This window comes from Biomphalaria glabrata, chromosome 16 (assembly GCF_947242115.1).
Source record: "Biomphalaria glabrata chromosome 16, xgBioGlab47.1, whole genome shotgun sequence".
Classification (NCBI taxonomy): Eukaryota; Metazoa; Mollusca; class Gastropoda; family Planorbidae; genus Biomphalaria; species Biomphalaria glabrata.
In genome coordinates, this window is record NC_074726.1 from 23,574,831 (window position 1) to 23,598,810 (window position 23,980).

Below are 23,980 nucleotides of genomic sequence, written 5' to 3' on the forward strand. Positions count from 1 at the left end.
GGGTTTGCATTGCTATCATTTGATGACAATGTTTGCACAGCTTTCCCTGATCTCTAATGTACCAACAGATATAGACAAACGACCAACATGTGTCTGTGATGATATCCATGAAGGTGTCAACTGTGAGCTTTGTAAGTGTCAGCCAACTGGTCAGTGTAGTCGAGATCAAAAGAAACAACCAGTTTGCAAGTTAGTACCGTTATATATATGTGTATATGTATACACACAATTGTTTCATAGTGTAGTTCATACCTTTATTAGTCATGCTCATAGTCCCTTTCAGTGTTTTTCAATCTGCATGTTTCTGTTGACACATTTAGTAGCCTTTTCGTAGTGTATTGAGATGATAAAGAAGCCCCATTTTTGGTCTAGAGTTGAACTTGATGAAAGCTGGGGATTTTTTTTAAGGCATTATCCAGATTTTTCCACATCCACAAATCTCTAATGGATACCAGGACATTTTTGGGAAGATTATCCTATTACCACTTACTAGTTTTCTTGTACACTGATGGGAAATTGCATTGTTGCTCAAATATTTCTAAACTTGTAGATTAACTAGAAGATTATGTATGTAATAGTTAACTACAACACTGAGACTTCATTTATTTTTTTTTTCTAACTAGAAGCTTATATAATAGTAGTGAAATGTATTTATAATTCAAGACATCTTAAAATTTATTAGTTTTCTTTTTTCAAAATTATTGATCTCAATTGAAATCAAATTAAAAAAAATTATGTATGCAAAATTATATTTAAAAAATTATCTTTCAGATATAAAGTGAAAAAAATTGTAAATGTCATGTTGAAATAGAATTCTTTTTTTAAATTGCTTAAAAAAAAACATAATTCTTTTCTTGTTTGTCCATCATGGCATTTAACTTTGTATGTTTACATATAATAGATATTTATTTTAGAGTCATATATCATACTAATAATTATTATTATATAGTTGTATATTATTATTTTAGTTCAGTTAACATATGTGTAGCTCTCTTGATTGCTTTAATTCACCACAATAATTCACGCTGTCTATTCACTTGACCAGTGCCAAATTCTTATTTTTCAACTACATTTACTAGTTTTGCTCATTGCTAGTTAGGTTTTAACCACCTCCAAACACTGAGATAACACAAGAAAATGAAAACAGGAGCTGCCTCATGTGAATGTAGAGCAGTTTCACTGTCCTGTTAACTGTTCTACAAAATGGGTAGTGGTGACTGAGTTGTACAGCACTTGGCTTCAAAACCGAGGGGGTCTCAGGTTAACAACTTGGTGAAGACTGGGATTACGAACTTCAAGATTTTTAGGATGCCTCCAAGTCCACCCAACTGACTTGACCTTAGTTGGGTAAAGTAAAGGCAGTTGGTTGTTGTGCTGGCCCTGGTTAACCATCTGTCATATAAGTAGATGACCTTTACATTATCTGCCCTATAGATCAGAATGTTTGAAAGTAGTTTTTTTTTTCCTTTACTTACTGTTCATCAGTCTGATTGATCAATGGCCCCAATATAATCATGGCAAACTTTTGTGAAAACTTTTGGATCTGGAAATGACTGCACAGTTTATCTCAGATATAGATAGTTCACGTACCCACTAATGTTAAAGATAAAAATGGCAAAAGTGGGAAGCTTCATGTACTATAAATTTTACTTCAAGGACTCTGATCATACAATCATAAGTTATGAAACATTATTTAATAAATCTGGTTTAAAAAAAAAATCCTGGCACTTACTTCCTAACTTCAAGTTATGTAAGTAAACTTTAAGAAGCAAGAGTTCTTCTTCCCTACAAATGTTGACACTTTTCTTCTCTAATGCATGTGTGTTCAACAAAAGTTTGAGTTTAAAAAAATGTGAAGTGATCAGCATGTCCCATTTTGTTTACCCATCTGTGTTGTTGTATTTAGCTGTAGCATGGAAACTTTTGGCAAGTTTTGCCAGTACCACTGCATAGGCTCCTGTGGGCCCAACGGCCACTGCACCCAATGTGAACTCAATACCACAACACATAAGACTCTGTGTACGCCTGGCAGGTGCATGTAAGTTCATCCTCACTGCTATTTGATATTTCTGCCCCATAAATTAAACTTGATAAAACTGGCTTAATGGAATCAGCTGTTATGAGACCTATTCTTAGCAGTTTAGTTTAATTGCATATAGCTATAGATGGGGAAAAAAATAGATAAATAGACTTGTTTTATTACATGCAATGTTTCAGCAACATTGAATGAACAAATTTGTATAGATGTTGAACAGTAGAATTCAATCAAGACCAAATCATACACCTTTTTCATGTTTGCTTTCTAGATTAAAATCAGCTTATGTTTTCTGATCCATCACTACATGTTTAGACAGATTCTATGGCATTATTTATTTATATTCTTCCACTAACAAAATAACATATCACTTTCATAGTTCTGCAACATGTAAATTTGTTCTTAACTTAACACTAGTTGCACAGTTGCACATATGACGTTTTCTAAACAAAATCAGTAATGTTGATTTTAATTTTTTTTTAATGAAATATTATTGGTAGAAAAAATACTTTTTTATTGTCCATCATTTATGATATATGTATGACATCTGCACAGTATTATCAAAATTTCAACTAATAAATAACACACGTCCTGAAACTAGTTTATAGTTCCTTATTATTGTGATTTAAATTGTCGCTCATTGTTTCTGTCAGATGCAATCCAGGTTTTGATGGACCATTGTGTCAGGCTAACTCAACCTCAGCAGCAACACAGGGAGCCTCAGGTCCTGCCAGTAAGTCTTTTCTAGTTAGTTGCATGTGGGGCACTCTAGGTTGTCAGTGCATGTGGGGCACTTGAGGTTGTCAGGGCATGTGGGGCACTCGAGGTCAGTACATGTGGGGCACTCGAGGTCAGTACATGTGGGGTACTCTAGGTTGTCAGTGCTTGTGGGGCACTCTGTCAGACGTAGGGTCTTGTGATTTGAATAGCTGTGAAGGCAGGGAAGTCAGTTTTGAAGACATGGCCAAGTCCACATAACTTGAAAGTAGACCTGCAATGAAAGCCAAACTTTTTTGTTGGACTGGCCATCTGTTCACCAAAGTAATAATCTTTGTACTGGCCTCATGACTTCCTTGTTAACAGCTAGTCACATGGTCAAGTAAATTTTAAATTATCAGCCTTATGGATTGATAGATGTTTAAAGGGCCATTACTTTACTAAAGAATCTCATCAACATATCCTTAACTAATTGTTATTTATAGTTGTTATAAATAGTTATTACAAAGCATAAGGATCTTGATTGTTTTATTTCATTTTTTTCATTTTTTTTTTTTAAAGTGCGTTTGTGGGTTTTAATAGAAAATTGGATATCATAGTTAGGTAATATTTAAAACTTTATTTCAAATGTTTGTTTCCAACAGGTTCACTGACCCTTGTTGTTGTCATAGTCGTGACCATCATAGGCTTGTTCATCGTAGCGTCAATCATTTTCCTGGTCTATAGACATAGAAAGCGGTAAGTAGGTCAGATAATAAAGTTAACTAAAGGTGGATATTTAACTAAGATCATGCCTGATTTTGAATAAGTCACTTCAAGAAAAAAATTGTTTCTCTCAACAGGAGATTGTCTCAGTATGGACATAAACGTATGAACGACAGCAACTTGAATGTGACAAATCCTGTGTACATGAAGAATCACGTAGAGGAAGATGATGAGTGTGAACCTTTGAGCGGAGGTGGAGTTATATTTACAGGCCACAATGTAAGTCTTCTTGTATTTCCTTATTACTGGATGTAAGTTGTTATAGAACTGCATATTACACATATGTATTTCACAATATGCTATTAGTATAGAGCATATTGAATTTACAACTTCTTAGAATTGAAGGTCACAAAACTAAAGAACTTATTTTAAAATACTTCGAAGAATAAAGCAGTTAATATGTATGAACTCCAGATAAACAATAATAACCAATAGTTCAACTCAAGTCATACAGATATCTGGGTGTTATTGTAGACCATGGGAAGATATTCTTGGAAACCTAACAAAGTCACTCTGTGCCTCTATCTAAAACACTGAAGAAACAGGGCAGAATATATTCTGCTTGAGTTTAATATCTTCAAACTCTATCAATAAAGTGATCCAGAGATAAACTAATTCATATAAAACATAAATCACTTGTACAAATAGTATAAATACTTGACTGACTTAAATATTATTGTTCAATAAATGAATTACAGTGAAGATGCTGATGATAAATAATTACTGAGCAATGAATAATGACAACTAAACAAAGACCCTGATAGCTAGTTTTTCTTTCCTTATCTAGTCTATTACTTTTCTGGATTGTTATGTAATTACTAACCTTTCCTTCGACCTTCTTTTCCCATCCCTACCTACATGGTTGCATAACTATCTTGTCAAGGTATTCATCCTGGACTGTTAGCCCACTTGTGCATTGAAGTGTGACATGTTGAAATAAATTATTTGAACTTTCACACTCTCTCTGATTTGTACAAAGCTTATATCAACTCATTCTCTCTGTCTGGGGTAAACATTGTGAACAGATTATTTCTCCCATCCTCAGATCTTGTTGAAACTTTGCATAATTATTTATTGTACCTGACAAGACATGAGGAACTAAAAAAAATTTAACCAATTTATATTGGTGATAAATCATTTTGTTTGATATCGAAATAAGGGAATAACTGCTACTTAGATATTAGATATGTGGATGTATATATCAATTTATTCACCTTATTACATTATGACATGTTTTTTCTCCCACTTCCCATTCTCGGATCAACTTGAAATTTTGCATCATTATTCATAGTGGATGACAATACACGAATCAATCAAAAAAATTAACTATTTAGTTAATCAATTAGTACTTATTAATTAATTTTGTTAATATAGCAGAAAGGGAGCTAAACCCGCCATTTTTAGATAATGGCAGTAATTAGCGGTTCTTTCCTTTAGATAAGCTTTGTTTTTTTAAACAGTAATCATTTTTTCTTTTGCTTGTTAACACCTATGAACTTCTTTAATGATTTTCAGGGCAACAACTTTGACAGTAACATGTATGATGTGTATTCAAGTGACAGCACTCAAAAGTTACTGTCATCCAGTGCACCAGAGGAAGAGATGACCATTACCTACTCCAGCGGTGTTAACGACAGGGGAAACCACACAGAGGAACCAAGGGCAACTATTGCGTAGCAGCATGGGAGCTCTGGGAACAAATTAGGAAGTCACTACATGCACAAGTGTCAGTGTCAGACTTGACTGTGTGTGTGTCTTCAACTGGTGATATATTCTAAAAATTAAAAAAATCCAATGGATTGTGTTTTCTTGAACATATAAGTATTTCTAGATCTGCAGCTAATGGGTGTGTGGCTGACATGAGTGGTTGTCTATATTGGCTCTGGTTGACTTGGGTGCTTATCTGTACTGAATGTGGTTGGTGTGAAAGGTTGTCAGTATGTGATCTGGTGAACATATGTGGTTTAGTGTGGTTAAAAAATTGAATGTATACATATATATAAATCATGTTTCAAAGAGACTACTCTATGCCTGGGAACACATTGATCATGATGAAAGACTGATCTAACATGCATTGAATTTCTTGTCATAATCTCTTGTACATAGATATTTCTTACATGGAGACTTGGATTAGTTGTGTCTCTAAAGACATTGAGTTTATTTTATTGTGATGCAGTTGTGTGCAGTGTAATAGCCATACATAGTTCTTATTTTCAAAGGTGTATACATATACTGGTAGGCTGGCTGTATGAATCCAGGGCAGGCCAAGTGAATTTTGTGGCCACAAATAAAATATTTAAATAAATACTAGAAACAGCAAAAAAATAAAATTACACAATTTATTTAAAACCTACCCCATCTATATCTAAATCAACAAATGACTGAAATTCATGAGTTGCAGAATTAGTAAACATAGAGTCCTACTGCTCTACTATGTTTCAGATCTGATCCAAGTTTCACAATTTTTCCTCAAAATTTTTTTAGTCCTGTGCGAAGCCTAGTTTGGTCTATGCCTAAGGCCAGCCCTGATGAAACCTACCTACATGGCAGTACTGTATTGTATTGGTCACTGCGACCTGGTTAGGGAAAAATACAAATTACTTATTGCCGAAAATTATTTTTTTAGCAACAGTTGTTGATTTTTTATTTATTATTGTGGAGAATATGAATATTTAAATGTACAAATATGATGTTGGTACAATTTCTTCCTATGTTGTTAAGTGTATGAAATCAATTATTTCTTGTAGATGTGTCCCAAAATGTAATCAAACTTTCAAATATTGCTTCCTTCATTGATTACTTGATAATTTAATTTCCATTGTTGATACACAACTGTTAATCTACTTCAACCAGTTTCTGACAGTATTGATTTGTTTCTGGAACAACTAATGAGAATAACAAAATGTTGTTATTTTGTTAGCTCATAAAGAAATTGTTCATTTCAGTTAGTTTTTAAATGTGTTTTTTTTTTAAGCTGCTAAGTAAGTCTACCAAAATGCTCTAATTTATCTTCCATTGCAGTGTTAGCCAGGAAACTGTGTACAAATTATGAGCCTGGTGTGTGTACATAAACAAAATGAACATATAGACCATAATCTGTGTACATAGATGTTATTTACACACAGTTGATTTATGCCCCGTTTGAAGTTAGCCCCCACTTTGTATTTATTTGTCTCTCTTTCTCACCTCTCCCACCCCCAGCCTCACTCCTCTCCCGCCCTAAGCCTCTCAGCCATCATCAGTCAAGTGTTTCTATTCCAATTGATTGTAGAACAAAGTAAAGCTGCTGATAAATCCCTGAACACTTTCCAGCTCAGCCCTGCTAACTTGCTACTGGAGGCATGCATTTACCACTGATCTATAAGCCTGCTTCCCCCCCCCCCCCTTTTTTTTTTTTTTTAACACAGTTATAAATAGAACACATATTTCATGTATATTGTCATTGTGTGATCCCTGACTTTCTATTTCTATTGGTGGAATCGGATAAATGTGCTTGTTTGCTGGAGTGATGCAAGTGTGAACTCATCGGTTGAAGACTTGCTTATATATATTGTGAAATATTTGATTTGTACATTATTTTCATGTCCTGTTTTTGCTTTCTTTCAACTGTATTATAAAACCTTTTTTTTTTTCATTGTCCCATTCCTTTCCCCCTCCCCGGCATATTTGATTCAATATTTTGCCATATAATTTAGCATATAAATACAATTATAAATATATATAAATATATATATATAACTATTACAAAAATTCAAATATATATATATATATATTTCAATACAAACCTCTATTATTGTTCACCTATGTTACCATGCTTTGAAGAGACTATTTTTGTGGGCTGATACATTCCAAGACAATAGTTACCATATTTTTGTTCAGTCATATTTTGCTTCTATGTTTTCAGTGCATAGTGGTAGTTGAGAGCTGTCCTTGCACTGCAACTCCTGACAGTTACCTCCCATTTCTTCCTTCTGTCTGTCTGTCACAATAACGCTCTCTCTCTCTTCCTGCTCTTCTCTTGTATGTGTTGCCATGTAAAACCATTGACATATCAGTAGAACAAAGAGTCCATGTTATACGAAGCTGTTGTACACAGTCTCTTGGATGATGACATTTTTGTCTTTTATATTTCTGCCTCACCACATTGAGTCTGGCAGGCAGGGGGCAGTGATTACCTGCGTCTCTAGAAAGATGGTTCATTTCTTTTGGCATTTGAATTGCTTTTTGCTTTTTTGGATATAGATGTTAACATGCGTATTTTGTAATATCAAGTTACAGTCTGTAGTGCAGTTGTGAAGCAAGTGGTGAGAGCTATTGATAAATTGATTTCATTGAAACTTTATTCATTTTCTTTTTATTTCATATGTTGTTTATTTTTTTTTTTTAACTGATTGAAACGGTGTGCCAAAATGTTGATAGACTTGAAAAGGGAAAACCTAGAATAATCTCTAGACTGCAAGAAAAAATCTGAGATATTTTACTACCATATTAAACTTATTATAAATGATATTTGTCATTGCAATGTTTCAAGCCTTGTTTTCCCCAACTGAAATATTGTCCTAAGTAAAAGCCTAGAACTTTGGTTAATAATGAAATCCAGAAGTTTGAGGACAAATTAAATTATTAAATTATTAATTAACAGGGATTGATAAATATTTAATAGTGTTATTAAGAGATTTTGAATGTATGTTAAAATAAATTGCCCACTGTCAAGGTCATCTAAGTGTTACTTCCTGTGGATTTAATTGCTGGATGCCTTGTCTATCTAGGCCAGTACTATAACATTGAATATTTTTATCTTCACCAAAGAGGCACAGCAGTGTTCTAAGCTTCCTCTGGGCTCATGTTTTTCCTTTCTCCTTCTAATTGAATGTACCATCAATGTGAACTGATTGGCCAGTTGTAAGTTGTTTTAATGGGGATCAATTGATTTGCCAGCACTGAAATAGTTTAAACAGTTTAAGACTTGCACAGTTCATTCAGAATGCTTTTTCTGTTTTTAATGGTGGTCCAATAAATCAAATTAAATATAAATATACAAGTCCTGGAGTCCCTTTTTTTTTGTGTGCATAGTTCACTCAACTTCATTGATTGATACATTTAAATAAGTTTTGTTTTCATAAATAACACTTTGTACTGTAAATTAGTAAACAATAACAGGGAAATTTAGCCCAATGATTGTTATCATAGCAAGGCTGACTACTATCAAAATTTATTTATACATGTCCAGATAGTGAATCAAAGTTGAAAGGTTGTGAAACCAGAGGCAGATGAATCAACAGGCTGTAGTTGTTTTTGTCTTGTGATAAAATGTTTCATTAATGTCTTCCTATCCAATGTCTCAACTCCTACAAGTCAAGTTGCCTTTCTCCCTCAGTTGGACTGCATGTCTTGATTGAACTTCTCCTGGGCTCTATTGTGATGTGTTATAATGAAACGAACATAACTGTTTGTCCTCTTGTGCCATTGTCACTGTTCTTCCATAAAATGAGAACCTCTGGACTGTACAATATCAGCATTCCTTGTTCCTAACTACATCAAAGCATTTTATATACGAACATGTTCTACTTACAGCTTATTGATTTATGCCATAGTTTTAGTCCAAGCCAAAGTAAGCTCTATGTGTATACTTAGTGTCAGTATACAATCATTTTGTAGTGTGACTCATTAAAATTTGAAATCACATGAACAAAAATTACTTTGTTGTTTTATTCCATAAGTCTTGTATCTTTATGAAAATACTCAGGAAATGTGCTCTTTTCCAAATGTTTACAATCCTGAAGTGGTGTCCAGTCATTTTGAATAACTGCAAGAAATTAGAAGAAAATGGAGGGTATTCCTTACATTTTTTATAAGGGCTTTCAAGCTAAGGGGTTTAAGTCCACATAAATTCTAAAACATTAATAATCACACAGTGTTATTACAGCTGCAGAATTAGAACTTGGATATTGCTCACAGACATATGATATTTATATTTATTTGTCCCCACCAGAAGTAAGGAAAACTTTTTAAAATCTGTACTTTAATAACCACATATTTGTGGGAATCCCTTTGTTATATAAACAACCCAAAGAAATTTAAAGGATGGCTGCCTGGTCGTGCGGTTTGCGCGCTGGACTGTCATTCAGATTTATCGATGGTCCCGGGTTCAAACCCTGCCCGCTCCCATCCCCCGTTGTCCTGCGGGAGGTTTGGACTAGGAAGTAATTATCTTCAACTCTGAAGGAACATCAGAAACATGTAAAACATTTTATGTTTAACAAACATTTTTACAAATACAAACAGTGCATTTTTGAATGGCAATCTTTTAATATATAAAACAAAGTATGACTTTCAATACAGCAACATGAGCAAGAAAATTCTTATAACATCTTAGTTCTTTGAAATACAAGAACTAATCATATTCACAAAATGGACAAGTCAAATATTGGCAGGCTGTCTTTTTTTTTTTAAATTTCAACTCTTAAATAATTTCAAAAGCTTTTCAAAATGTTGAAGACTGCCTTGCAGGATGTCCATGTCCAAGGATGTCTCTAGAAGTTGTTCAATACCATTATTTCCCTTGTTCACTAAGATAGATGTCTTTTATAAACTTGTTAGAACTTTGAACTGACAATACAATCCTACATGGTATCTGTAACCAGGAAAGTGTTAAAGCATTATACAATTAAATCTATTATTTTAGTAATATGTCTTTCATTACTACCAAGGAAAAGTTGGATTAGATTAGTTATATTTAACTAATTAATACCCTAACAAAGCACAATAGAAGACCATCCTTGAGATAATCTTTTTAACCAAGCAGCTCAGAACCTGTCATTTAGAGCAGGGGTGAGAAACCTTTTTCTATTGAAGGTTTAATTTTTTTAAATTTGGGAAAAAAAAAAAAGGGGGGGGGGGATTGCTGCATGCATCTCTCTCTGTCTAAATATATATATATATATACTTAGAAAATATGGTACCTTACTATTTATAATGTCTTTTAATTTATTTTTCTCCACTATCAATTGAGGCATCACAAAAATAGTTTTAAAAAACATTTTTCCAATATTATATACAATTTTATTATCCTCTTACATCACAACATTTCACCATGATGATTATTATTTTTAATAATTTTGCATTTTTTATAGACATAATCTAATATTTGTAGGTGTCTGTGGGATGCCTAAAATATTCTGGCGTGTGGCCCGCGGGTCGTAATTTTCCACCCCTGATTTTCAGCCATTTCAAAAGTGCTCATGGAGAGAAAGTTTAAATAGATCACTATAGTGACCAAACATTGCCAAAACTTTTAGTGGGGCCCAATGGCTGAAAGAAAAGATATAGATTAATTGAAAAGTTTGGTACCACTGTTTGAAAAAGCTTTTTTTTTGAAAGGGGCTTTTTAACTGGATGATAAAAAACCCTCACTCAAGAGATCTCTTTTAATACTAACTTTAATCAAACTTAGTTCAGAAATGTCAATACAGTTAAATTATCATGTGCTTATAGTTGCAATAGTAGCTTGTCTTGTAATGATAGTTTACAGTTATAATAATGGCAATGTCTTCAATTTCAAAGATTAAGGATGACTGCAGTGTTTCACAAGGCTATGCCAACCCAGTTGTGACCTGCCTAATGTACAGTATCTATAGAGTAAATCTAGACAGTGGGTCATAACAATGAGTCTTATGCACTCAAGAAATACAGGTATGTAAAGACATTTTGAATCAAAATTTTCAAATTGGCTTCAAACAAATTACTTACTTATATTGTTTCCATGGCTTTAGTTTCTTTTTCTTTCTTTTTCTTTATAGAAGCTTGTTTGGCCTAGAGAAAATTTCATTCAAAGGACAACACTTTTATAAATATCATCTTATGCATAGCACACACATCAATTAAAAGTAAATGGCAAAAAAGAGCTCCTAATAACATAAATAAAATAAATTATGGCTTTTATATAGCACTACTTTCATACTTATAGCATGCTCAGAGCGCTTTGGTCCAATCTCAGTTGTGGACCAGTGGGGGGAGGGGGTATCTAGGAGAAGGTTTTTCCGTGCTGCCTTCAGGTGCTCAGTAAACACAACTCTGCCAGAGACGGGTGTCAAACCTCGAGCCCCCTTCATAGGTAGCCAAGCCAAGCCAAGTTCAAGCGCACTTAGCCTCTTGACCACGCTTCCCATATTCAAATAACTGTCATAACATAGTTTAAAATAGTGACCACATTCAACATGAATAAAGCTCCTCCAACAAAATAAACATAATTCTAGGCACTATTTATTTTCAAATATTTCAATTGAATTTATTTTCCTATTAACCCAATAGCTCCTATTTCCAGTTTCAAAAATCCTTAAAAAAAAAAACCTAAGCAATCAGGGGTGAATATGAATAAAAAATTCTTTAAAAAAAATAATTATAAAATATAAAAATTTAAGATCTACTACTAATAAATAAATAAACAACTTTAAAAAATAGAATGATATGTATAGTTTTAAATAAAATATACTTGTACACTGGGACTACAGGCCTGTTTGTTAGAAAAATTAAATTAAAATATCCATCCAGTTTTCAATAAAAAAAAAAGTCACCACGCTTTGTTCTAAATGAGACATGATGAGCTATTCTTATAGGAAAGTTGAAAAAACTGTTGCTAGCATCTTAGTGAATATTATTGCATTAAGAATCGCCAGTAAAAGATTAAAGAAACTGCATAGGAGTTATTGAGTTATGGTACTAAAAATTAATTAAAGAAAAAAAAATAATAATTTAACTGAATACATATTAATGCTTAATATCAGCAATTGAATAAAAAAGGAGTTTTTCTCCTAAAGTTAAGCTTGAAATAGTGAGACAAAAAGAAATGTCTGAAATAGAGAAGATAGGTATAAAATATATATTTACTTTTTCAATGAGGGGCAAAAGTTGTCTCCCTTCAGCTAATATTTTCAATAATTCCATTATAAAGGGAAGGTAATTGTGCCGCCGTCTGATGTTTTCTATCTGGAGAATAAATAAAACATTCCTTCAAGCAACTTCATATAAAAAAATGTATATATGTTTACCAGACATTGAGTCTTATAGTTGTATACACAAGCAAACATTTCTACTCACCCTATACCTTTGCTCTTTCCTATCTTCCTCTCCAATCAGGTAACCCAATTTGGCCATTTCACACTGCACTTCCCCTGTATCCAGACCACTGGTCTATACCAAACAGAAGAGATAGTTATAAGCATTTGATATCAACAAAGTATGCAGAAATAGTTGGGCAAAGAAAGAGAACTCTACACTTCCTAGATAAATAAATCTTAAAGTAAATTCTGTCTCCAGATAAATACATTAAGTGTAAAAATAAAAACATAAAATATACTTATAGAGCAGGGGTTCTCAACCTATGGGTCACGACCCCTTTGGGGGTCGATTGACGATTTGCCAGGGGTCGCCTAAGACCATCGAAAATATGGATTGTTTTTGTCTATTCTTCTATTGCTGTGTGTGTGAGGGAGGGTGTCATGGCAAAGTGAGGAATTGTAAAAAGGGGTCGCCGAGCTTGAAAAGGTTGAGAACTGCTGTTATAGAGCGATTATTTTTCTCTGTATAACTAATGAATGTTAGATTAAACAACGAAACATTTTACCCCGTCCCAGCTTTCCCCACCCCCAAGAAAGAATACTGGTTCAGTGGATGTATAGATCTACTAGACTTTACAATATTCCAAAGATTCCTTTAGATCTAGACTTAGAAGGCAATGTGCAAAATGTTCCTGAACATTACTTGTTAAACTCTTGAATGAATAATGTCTACATGCAAAAATATTTTCTCCAGTCTCTAGTTTTCTAGTCAAATTTTATTTCTTTTTATAATTTGAAAAATTAAATTGGTCAAAATAGAGTTTTTCCAGTGTGTCCAACAAACTAGTTATTCTTTTCCCATCAAATTTAGCCTGGTTTTTGAGTCCACCCACCCATGTTTTAGTTTCCACAAAGGTATGAGTTAAATAGAAGTATCGTAAAAAAAGAAATGGTAAAAAATAGTAATCAAAAGGTGTTGCATGATGGGTTTACCGCTACTAGGGAACTCAGCTCCTGTAAACGTTTGGCGTAAGCTCGTTTTCTGTCAGACACAACAGCCATTAAATTAAAGTGTATTTCATCAGCACTGTATCTGTCAATTTCAAAAAGATAAAAGGTTATATAAGCATTTCAAATGTTCAATGTTGAAAGAGTTGGTAAAAAAAGTAATTACTGTTTCAATTAAATAAAAAATGATGGTATACCATATTCAGTGCAATATGATACCATCACTTTTGCTGATCTGAAGGGCATCTTGAAAGTTTCCATGGTAGCCTTAGGCCCTTAATAAATACAACTCAGAGTGGTAAAGCGCATGGTTTCTGAACTGGGGGTTCCGGGTTTGAATCCTGGTGAGAATTTTTACTTTTGGGATCTATGGTGCCTCTGAGTCCACCCATCTCTAATGAGTTGAGGGAAGTAAAGGCAGTTGGTTGTGCTGACCACATGACACCCTCATTCACCGTAGCCAAAGAAACAGATGACCTTTACATCATCTGCCCCATAGATCACAAGGCCATAATCACCTTGGGTGACACCTCATTGAATGTATCACCTGTAGTGACCTCATTGAATGTAATCACCTGTAATGACACATCATTGAATACAATCTAGTCACACCTCATTGATTGTAATCTAGTCACACCTTATTGAATGTAAGAGCCTCGAAGATCTCCCTTTGTTTTCATCTCTATTAATCTACTCTACAAAATCAAACACACAAATCTAAGTTGTTTTTTTTAAAGGTTTCTTTTTTAATCAAGCCCCAAGCAACTTTTCTAAAAGATATTCTACAGAAGCGATTTGAGAAAACATGATTACTTATGCATTCGTTTCTCAATAATAGGCCTGACCATATCCAACCAGTCCTTGTCAGCAGGAAGAGCACCTGAGAGAAAAATATCAAGGAAAATATTTAAAAAACATATATCAAATTGATGAAAGATTAACTAAATGCATGGAAGAAAAAAGATTTAAGAGAAACTAATACTGGGAGTTTTTGTATTGACATCTCTTAACATTTCTATGAACATGTTCCAATAACACCATGAAATTATATTAATAGTTCCCAACATATTTCATGAAATCCTACAATCTGTGACACTGCTATGTTACTGTCATGATACCAACATTTGAAGATTTGAAGCCAGTAGAATAGCCAGGGCAAAAGAGTGCTGAACCAACAAAAAGCAGAGAGAAGAAGCAGGCCTATCTGCAACTGACCAAATCTACCCATGTCACGTATGCGGCCAGCTTTTTAAAGCGAGGATTGGACTTTACAGTCATCTTCGAGTCCATAGGAAATGAGAAATGTGCTCATCTTCGAAAACCAAGGAGGAGCTATATATATTTGCCAAACATTTTCTTTTTTTTAGAAGAACATGGCACAATGACCTGCAGGAATCATTTGTTGTCTTTACGTTTTTACTACAATTCACATCATCGTTGTGCTCCTATTAAAACTGAATTTCAATACTTCATTTTGGTATACATTTCAGTTTTGATGGTTACAAAGAATTCACTTCAAAATTAAATTTCATTTTATAAATGTATTCTGGAATAATGACTTTGCAATTCTGAACAGCCTGCATGCTCATTTTAATGAAAAATAGATTTTGAGATGATGTGCCATGGCACCAAAGATGTGGTTATTTTTATGGTTCCACAGAAGGGTTAAATACTGTACAAAATCAATACAGTACTTCAGTGAATTTGCTCTGATACAAATATAAAATTTTATTTTACCTAAATCTACTGGTCCACTCTTTAATCCATCCAGTTCATATAGTCTGCCATCTATGGGGAGATAACTGACAAAGTGAAACACATCATCATCTTTTTTGCTAACCTTTTCATCAAACTCAAACATTTGCTGTCTGGAAATAATAAAAATATAAATACATGTCAGAACTGCTAAATACTTTTTAAAAATTCAAATCTTTAAACACTTTTGCAAAATTTCATTTTCTAAATGAAAAGTAGTTTGACAAATGGATATAACATCGTAAAAAAAAAGTTACATTTTCAGACCTAGCAATCTACAAGGGCAGATACTGTGAACAACATAATAACATGGCCATTTTCAGACCTAGTAATCTACAGCACAGATACTGTGAACAACATAATAACATGACCATTTTCAGACCTAGCAATCTTAAGGGCAGATACTGTGAACAACATAATAACATGGCCATTTTCAGACCAAGCAATCTTAAGGGCAGATACTGTGAACAACATAATAACATGGCCATTTTCAGACCTAACAATTTACAGGGCAGATACTGTGAACAACATAATAACATGACCATTTTTCTTGTTTCACACTTACACTACTATTTCAAAGACAATAAGATGGACACAAATTTAATTATGTCTATTTTTGGAGTGTGTATGTGGCTCCATGGGGTTGTGACATATCTCTGATCTACTTTAAGGCAAGTGACATGGTTATAGTCGGACATACAAAGAGAATAATGACTATATCTTCGTATGATTAGACATTTTAGATCTAAGCCAAGATGTAATAAATCTACTAAAATAATCCTATCAATTAGTGAATTATTGTAGCCTACTATTTATTACTCAAAGATGTCTAGATCTAGACTATTTTCACTTTCAAATAACAATGAAATCAATGAGGCCATAAAATGTAGACAACCCCATTGTTCAAAACATTGCTTCCCTAATATCAATATCTTTATTCTTTTGTTCAGCAGATTTATTTTTGCTTAAAAAAAAAAAAAAAAAAAAAAAAAAAAAAAAAATGTTCATCACCTGGCAAAACTGTTGTGAACTTCTCTGATAGTGTCGGAATTACTTAAGCTGAGACCTCGTAGCTGAAACAGAACATAATACAAAATTTTATTCTACACTTCATTTATTTAAAATTTTTACAGGGGCTTTTCTCTATAATGGACTAAATTATTTACAGGACATACTTCTTTAGCGTTTTGCAATCCAAGTCATAGAAAAAAAAATATTTTTTTCTTTAAATTCAAAGATTTGGTTTGAAAATGTGTACATTAAATTTAAAAAAAATGATTAACTTACATAAATAAAGATTTAATTTATAAACTCTTTAACAACTTTTATAAGCTGTGTTTTTCTTTCATACAATTTTAAGTTGAATTTTATCAGCCAGGTTAATATTCTATACATATTGAAAAGACTTCCATCTAATTCCATGTCTGTCATGTATGACTTTAATAAATGTAACAAATTAACAAAGGACACAAATCTAACAAGTTGTGAACAAGTAACCATGAGTTACAAACACTTGTAAATAGAAGAAGAATGATAACTATACATTTATCTGAGTTAATAAAAATAATCTATTTAAGGTAAATATTAGCTTAGTCCTTTCCACAAATATCATTATCAAGCTTTTTTTCTTCAGTGAAGCCTTACTATGATTGTACTGTAAACCTTTTTTAAAAATATAAAACAAACTATTCATTTCATTAGTAATTAATGGATGATTTATAAACTATTTTTCAATTGAGTTATTAAAATGTTTGAAAGTGACACCAGTAATCTTTTTGGTATGTGCATCCCAGATAAGCAGAAATAAAATGTGCACCTTCACATTTCAATGTTCTATTACTAGTATTAGTATAAAGTACAAAGTAAAGTAAAACTTTTTACCCCTGGGTCCAAATCTTGTGCGAAATCTTTAAAGTTGGAGAGTGTATCCCCTAACTCTATGTCCTCATGGGTACAGTTGAGAAGTATGCTGAGAATGGCCTGAGTTGCACATGCGTTGTTGATCACCTGGCAAAACCATGTTAGAGCATTTTAGTACAAAGATGGTTCAAAAATTATGTCTTTAAGTACAAAGATGGTTATAACATTTATGTCTTACTTGTATGTTATTGGGTTGTTGTTTTATTAGCACATTAAGGACAAATCAAGGAAAAGAGACAAATGGTAACACACACTTAGAGTAAGTACAAATCCTGGTCAGCTTCCACGGAACACAGTATCAGATCATTCTTAGAGAAATCAAAAGATTTTGGTCTTTAAGTTGTCCACACGATTCTTTCATTAACAATGGACCAAAAAGAAATGAGTCTAACATTGTCTGTCCCACAGACTACTTGATCTTGAAGGGAAACTTAACATTTTTTTTTTTTAATTTGTTTACTAGTTTGTTAACTTCTGTCTACCTGAGAAGCAAAAAAGATTTTTTGCAGCCTACTATCTTGCACAATAGAATCATCAGGCTCTTGATTAGGTGACCACTTGAACAGGAAAATTAGGCCATGAACTGGTCTATTAGAGAAAAACATGATTTAAAAAAAAAGCATAAGAAAGATTTTGTAAAATAATACCAAACTTAAACAGATAACTTTAAAAAAAAATTCTATAAAAGATTTCTAAAAAATTGCATAAATTTTTATTTTTATCCCTTTTTTTTTTCAATGGAACCAAATAATTTATTGATCAAATTTGATTTTTAAAACACTTGAAAAAAAACAACTGTTCTGTAATCTCTAAAACTGTTCCTTGCTCAGTAATTTATTACAAAACTACATAGAAACAGGTGAAAGGTGACTAAGTGGTTGGTAGCTTAGTTACAGGTTTGTATCCTGCACTGGATGAGCACAACACTCAGGAGCTGGAGATGCTCAAAACACCAAAACTTTGGTGGTGGCTACAATAGCCAACACATTGTCTTTTAACAAATGATATTACCATTTAATAAGTGACTCTAACTACATATTGTGCAAACCTCTACTTCTTTATATTTATATAAATGTGGAGCACATATAAATATATACAGCATTTTTATTTTTACAGTTTATTATTTGAACTTAAATTATATCAGGTGGTTGAGAATGTAAAACCAGAAATCATGAAACTGAATCTGATCTTCACTTATGTAAGCCAAATATTCTTTGATTTTACAAAAAGAGCAATGCGTTTTTTGAAAGCTTTCTATTTCAATGAGTTATGGTGAAAAAAATGGTGGGCTTAAAAAAATTGAACTTCAAACCTACTTTAACGATTCAAAACTTTCTGGATCTAAGCTCCAAATCTCTTCCACTTGAACTCCTCGACAACCTGATACAAATCATTTTATAAAATCAATTTAAAATTCTTATAAATTAGAGATGTCCATTCAAAAAGGAAGTTAATAATTTCCTACAAAGTAGCAAATAAAATGTAAATTTAAGACACAACAGTAAATTTTAAATCTCCACTACCTATAAAATGCTTCCAATTACATGCATCTTAAATAGCCCCCACCCCGACAGTTCACTTCCTAGCCTTCATGTGTAGCTCAGATATTGGATCAGGCAGAACTGTTAATACTTGACAAGAAAAGGGGCAAAGATGAGCAACTTGTGCCTAAATCAGTATGCTTCAGCAGGAGGGGCTCATTAGCCTTGGCTGGCTACCCACACAGAAGAATAACTCTGAATCCAAACCTTCACTGCCTAATGGCTATACCCAAATATGTGTACACATTGACATACTCTGGCAAATTTATGAACTATTGCTTTGGAACAAACAACTGCATGGAAATTGCTCCAATCATAGCTAATGCCCAGGCCTTGATGTCAATTCTATGAGATGATACGAAGGTGCTTCATGACTGAAGGAGGACATAGAATATTTACTATGATTATAAACTCAAGCTCCAACAGAATTAACCATATACTAATATAAGTTTAACTAGACGATGGTGTTCAAATTTCAAACAAATGTAAAAATTAATAAACTGAACTAAAAAATCCTGGTCTAACCATTTTCATTTTGCCTATGCCTAACTAAAAGACATCATTTTTTTAAATCAATTTTCAATTTAATCAAGTGTAGCATAGCATCTTGGTGTAGTGACAATAGGTCAAACCAGAAAGTAATAGAATACTCACCAAATCCTTTAATCAATTCTGTAAATACCCCAGGATCACTTTCTATCAAACACCAGTCACCAGCTGAGCCCATAGCTGTCTGAAATAATAAAACGACTATATATTATATTGTTACAATTCTCTCTCTCCCAATAAGACGTTCTGTAACCACTGCTCAACACAAAACACAAGAACCTGACAACAAGAGTTCCAAATAATCTGGTACTTTAATAATGATGAAATGAAACAGCCAATATGACACAATTGGCAAGACAATCAACTACTAAAAATGCTATACTGTACATCACTGTACTACCCTACTAAACTCTACTGTCTCTTCCTGGACTCATACGCTTCACTTGACTTCATGGCTGACTAACAGTCCCGGTCTCCTCGCTGTCCTTTCTTGAACTGCACTGACTACACACTCTGTCTCTGGTCCACGCAGGCTTATGATCAGATGACCATAACACAGGTCATATTCATGTGCAAAGTTCATACCAGTACTGTCCCTTGCCCTTTGATATAGCACGCTAAACTTTATTACTGGCCTGGGTCACATATGTCAGCTGGTCACACACAGTTAACCCTATCGTGTCGCCAATTGGGTTACAACAATATATTATAAGAAGACTATCTAATCGGACTATGCAATAGAATTTTAGACTAAGTGTAAAGTTCGAAATGTGACATTTTCAGCAAACTGTTGAAGTATTAAGTACAAAGCATGTTTAAAGTTGTCTTGAAATCAGATCAACACCTGAGATACTCAAAATCAAAATAAAATTTTAAAACTAATAGCCTGAGTAAAATAGTAAGTTGTAAGGTTTTCAAAACCATGACTAAGTGCTTTAAAAACTTCTAGTGACTACCAGGGCAAAGTTGTTGGTTTTTCCTTTTACAAAGCTTAATATCAACTCACTCTGTCAAGTCTGTCTGTATTTATGTATGGTAAAAGCTTTACACGTTATTTCTCCAACACTGAACCTCAGATTAAGCTGAATTTTCATACACTAATTTACACTATTATTAATTATATTATAACTATTTGTCTATTATTTCTTTCACCTGACAAAATAAGAATCAGTAAAAAAAATTTATTACCAATTAGTTAATTAACTATTGGTATACCAATTATTTAACTAACTATTTGTAATTAATTATTTTGTTTGGTATCTTGAACAAAGGAAAGGAATTGTTGACAGTGTTATGACATGACTAGGAATTAGGATTTGTTTCGGGAATAAGGGGAAAGTTTTACTTAGTGAAGAATGTCATGATAGAACATTAAAAAGTAAGAATGCTCTAAGATACGCTATAAACAAGATGCTTTGCTTAAGACAGGTCCCTTCTTGAGTATTAAAAGTGTTTGTTGTTTCAACACTAGCGTCGACTACCTATTAGATATCGATTGTTTCGGCCTTTCGCCGGTGTTTGATTTAGTTTGAAGGTTACCTCCTGTTTATTTCATTGGTTGTATTCAACACCGCGGAAGAGCCATAACAACAGTCAGTCAGTCACAATCATTCAAATGTAAAATTATGATTACCATTGTTGAACTCTAAGACTAACTAATAAACTAGATACTTACGATAACTTACATAGATCTATAAATAAATATGAGTATATATACACAGAGTCTAATACAGTACATCAGTAGACTGAGACGACTGAGTAGACAATTAGACACTAGTCACACTAGTACTGGACTTGACTAGACAGTCACAGTATAAGTTTTGACGTCATATATAGATCTAGATCTATATTGTATCATTATTATATAATATAAAATATAATATTATAATACTAATTATAGATTAGTCATTAGTATATATTTTAATAAAAAATATAAATTTATAAACTAGATCTCATCATCTAAGTAACGAAGTTAAGTGGGGAGGAGTAGTAGATCTAGAAAGATTCTAGACTACATCTAGTAAATCTAGTAACTAGTAGTAAATACTTATTGTCTTATTGAATAAATTTAAAATTTAAATTAGAATTATTTATTAATTAGAAACTAGAATTCTAGATTTAAAATTTAAATTAATTAAATAGAATTGAATTGATTCCGAGATTTAGATCTAGACTAATTCGATAGATATCTATAAAATCTATTACTAACACTTACTAACAGTTTAGTAACAGTAACAGTAACACTAAATTACTAAATGTGTGACTAAAGTAAAGTTTAGTATAGTAAAGTGACTAATAACTAAATAACTCACTTCACTAACTTGACTAACACTGTGACTACTAACTACTAGATCTAGATCTAACAGTAACTATTTAAACTATTACTTCTAAAGATTTTGGTTACCTAAATATATTGGCACTGAAATCCCTGTGTTTAGATCTAATAAATCAATAGAACTCGATTAGATCTACTCTAGACTCTAGATTCTATATTCTATATTAACTCTAGAGTAAGATCATGGTTATGTTATTCTAATGTATTGTTCAAATTAGCGACTTCCGGAAGCAAAAAGACGATATTTTAATAATATTAGTGCAGACGCGCAAACACACACACAATAATACCGTGTTCTCCTTCAGTAGCAAAAAGACTTAGATCTAGATGTCTAGAGTCTAGATCTATATGGATCATCTCATGGAAATGAGATAGATTAAATGCCTGGGCATTTGCTGTGGTTGAAACGATGTAGCCAACACATCAGTTTCCCCCTCTTCACGCAGCTAATGTGTTAAAGGAACGGCAAGTGCCAATCCCCCTACAGTTTGGAGTCAGACAGTCAGCGGCGTCGCAGGCTCAGTCAAGGTGTTGCACTGGGTGCTGCAAAATGCATATAAGGGGCGCCGACTTCTGATTTTTCCTCCAGGTTGACTCCCGAAGCCATTCCCGTTATTGTGTATAGCTGCAAGGCAGTATAGGTTTGAATTCAAACTTTTCCTTCTCCTATAATAGGTGGTCTCAAACCGTGGTCCGCGATCCCCACAGGTCTACGAGACGACTGCAAGGAGTCCGAAGAAAGGTGAAAATTTTATACAATTTAAATAATTTCATTTTTATAAGCCAGATTATCTGATCGGATAATTTTAATAATAATGAACTCGTCACTCACTACTGTGTAATATAGGCCTAATATGTTTATGACGGCTTGAAACCAAAGATTTGAAGACATTTTTCACTTGGATATTTCTGATTGGATAATGATAGGCCTACCGTTTTACTCGTAGATAAACTCAGATCTCAATCACAGATTAATCCGTTGTAATACAGGAGCAGCTAATTGAAATATCCACGAACAATTCGATGAACTTAAAACCAATAGCCTAATATGTTTAAACAAGAATTTTACAAATTCTGGTTTCAAAAACAGATTTCAATTTCATTTCCTGCATTATGAGCCATTGTTGACTACTTTCCCGTCTTGTTATTTAGTAGAACGTGAATTCAGTGTCGTAATGAACCTCATAAAAAAAAAAATAATAATAGACATTTGTACTCGTGGAGACAGGACCGGCCTTAGGGCAACCATGCGGTTGCAGTAGACCCCGCACTTTCAAAGTTGTAAATTATTAAAGTAAACCATTTTAACCGCGGCCTCCTGATTTTCCAGGAGCTCCTGGAAATCTCCTGAAATTGCAAAATATACGAAAAATTCACGAAAGCCTCCCTAAATTATTAAAATATCCTGAAAACTCATATAATATCCTGAAAAATAGGCAAAATTTTGGTGTGTTATTCAATATGGAAAACGCCAATCCTACTCGCGATTAAAAAAAATCCTGCATTGTCAGCTTTCATTTAATCAAAATAATAAGGCGAATTTTAACCAACACTGGAAGTTCCTAGATTTAATTTACTGTAATATTCAATGGCATATAAATATAGATCTAAATCTATCTCTATCTCTTAAAGAAAAAAATCAAAAGCGATATTTTGCTTGTAGATGGTAAATCTAAAAGGCAGATCTGAATTTTTATCGGATTTTTGTTTGGAAAACTACCTGCTATTGTAGATGGCTCGTAAAGTTAAATTTAATCGTGATTACTCACTTAGTAAACAAAAAAAAAATCTTAATTTTAACTCATTATCCTTATCCCTACCCAGATTAGGCCCCTCGCAATCCGTTTCGCATAGGGCCTCACAATCTGTAGGGCAGGCCCTGCGTGGAGATTAGCGGTTGCTATTTACAAACAATATCTTTCAACAAATATTTTTGCATTAACAGTTGTAATTATATAGGCCTACTATTCTTTTGTGTAGCTTTCTCACTTAGGGTCCGTGGGCAAGTTTTGACTACACAAAGGGTCCCCGGGTCAATTAAATTTGAGAACCTCTGAAATAGATTGAAATATAAAAAGAAGAGAAAGGGATATGAAGATAAGTGGTGGTAATAAGAAAGAGGAAGAGTTTGAAATAGACTGAATAATCAAGGTCAAGGACGTCATATTGAAAGATCGCTGTTGTCAACTAAAGAATAAAAATTATTGTGGTTGGCCTACAAGTTCTTTTAAGATATATGTCAATGACTATGTCGAGCTCGTCACAGTTGACACTACCATTAAAGTACCTCGCTTAACAG

At 33.2% G+C, this 23,980-nt stretch overlaps 2 protein-coding genes across 9 annotated transcripts in view; one reads left to right on the plus strand and one right to left on the minus strand.

Annotated features, from left to right (window-relative positions):
• LOC106069995 (low-density lipoprotein receptor-related protein 1-like) overlaps positions 1 to 9,212 on the plus strand; it is a 187,034-nt gene extending 177,822 nt beyond the window's left edge. For 5 of the 6 annotated variants that reach the window (XM_056014156.1, XM_056014157.1, XM_056014158.1 and 2 more), the window contains 6 exons: positions 69 to 189; positions 1,907 to 2,038; positions 2,689 to 2,768; positions 3,397 to 3,490; positions 3,595 to 3,736; positions 5,033 to 9,212. In XM_056014156.1, coding sequence (XP_055870131.1) covers positions 69 to 189; positions 1,907 to 2,038; positions 2,689 to 2,768; positions 3,397 to 3,490; positions 3,595 to 3,736; positions 5,033 to 5,194 — 731 coding nt within the window. In that variant the 3' untranslated portion in view covers positions 5,195 to 9,212. The remainder of the gene's footprint in view (positions 1 to 68; positions 190 to 1,906; positions 2,039 to 2,688; positions 2,769 to 3,396; positions 3,491 to 3,594; positions 3,737 to 5,032) is intronic. The other variant, XM_056014161.1, reaches the window with a different exon arrangement.
• A 592-nt stretch (positions 9,213 to 9,804) lies between these two features.
• On the minus strand, positions 9,805 to 22,741 carry LOC106069997 (ubiquitin carboxyl-terminal hydrolase isozyme L5-like). Of its 3 annotated transcripts, none has more exons than XM_056014165.1 (13): positions 22,615 to 22,741; positions 19,452 to 19,530; positions 18,573 to 18,636; positions 17,739 to 17,844; positions 17,218 to 17,343; positions 16,348 to 16,409; positions 15,319 to 15,449; positions 14,395 to 14,461; positions 13,567 to 13,666; positions 12,614 to 12,706; positions 12,404 to 12,502; positions 11,267 to 11,329; positions 9,805 to 10,151 (listed from the first exon to the last, which is right to left on the minus strand). In XM_056014165.1, the coding sequence occupies exons 2-12, from the start codon at positions 19,522 to 19,524 to the stop codon at positions 11,267 to 11,269; spliced, it is 984 nt and encodes a 327-aa protein (XP_055870140.1). In that variant the 5' UTR covers positions 19,525 to 19,530; positions 22,615 to 22,741; the 3' UTR covers positions 9,805 to 10,151. The 3 variants fall into 3 exon arrangements, with proteins under 3 accessions (XP_055870140.1, XP_055870139.1, XP_055870138.1); XM_056014164.1 differs by lacking the exon at positions 22,615 to 22,741 and adding an exon at positions 21,972 to 22,111; XM_056014163.1 differs by lacking the exon at positions 22,615 to 22,741 and adding an exon at positions 21,751 to 21,908.
• Positions 22,742 to 23,980: the final 1,239 nt, after the last annotated feature.

Excerpts from the sequence above, each read along its gene's own strand:
- LOC106069997 (XM_056014165.1), bottom strand. The coding sequence starts at position 19,524 with ATGGGCTCAGCTGGTGACTGGTGTTTGATAGAAAGTGATCCTGGGGTA. Across the intron at positions 15,450-16,347 it reads GTTCACAACAGTTTTGCCAG|ACAGCAAATGTTTGAGTTTG; the intron begins GTGATGAACATT and ends TATTATTTCCAG. Across the intron at positions 12,707-13,566 it reads AGCTGAGTTCCCTAGTAGCG|ACCAGTGGTCTGGATACAGG; the intron begins GTAAACCCATCA and ends TGTTTGGTATAG.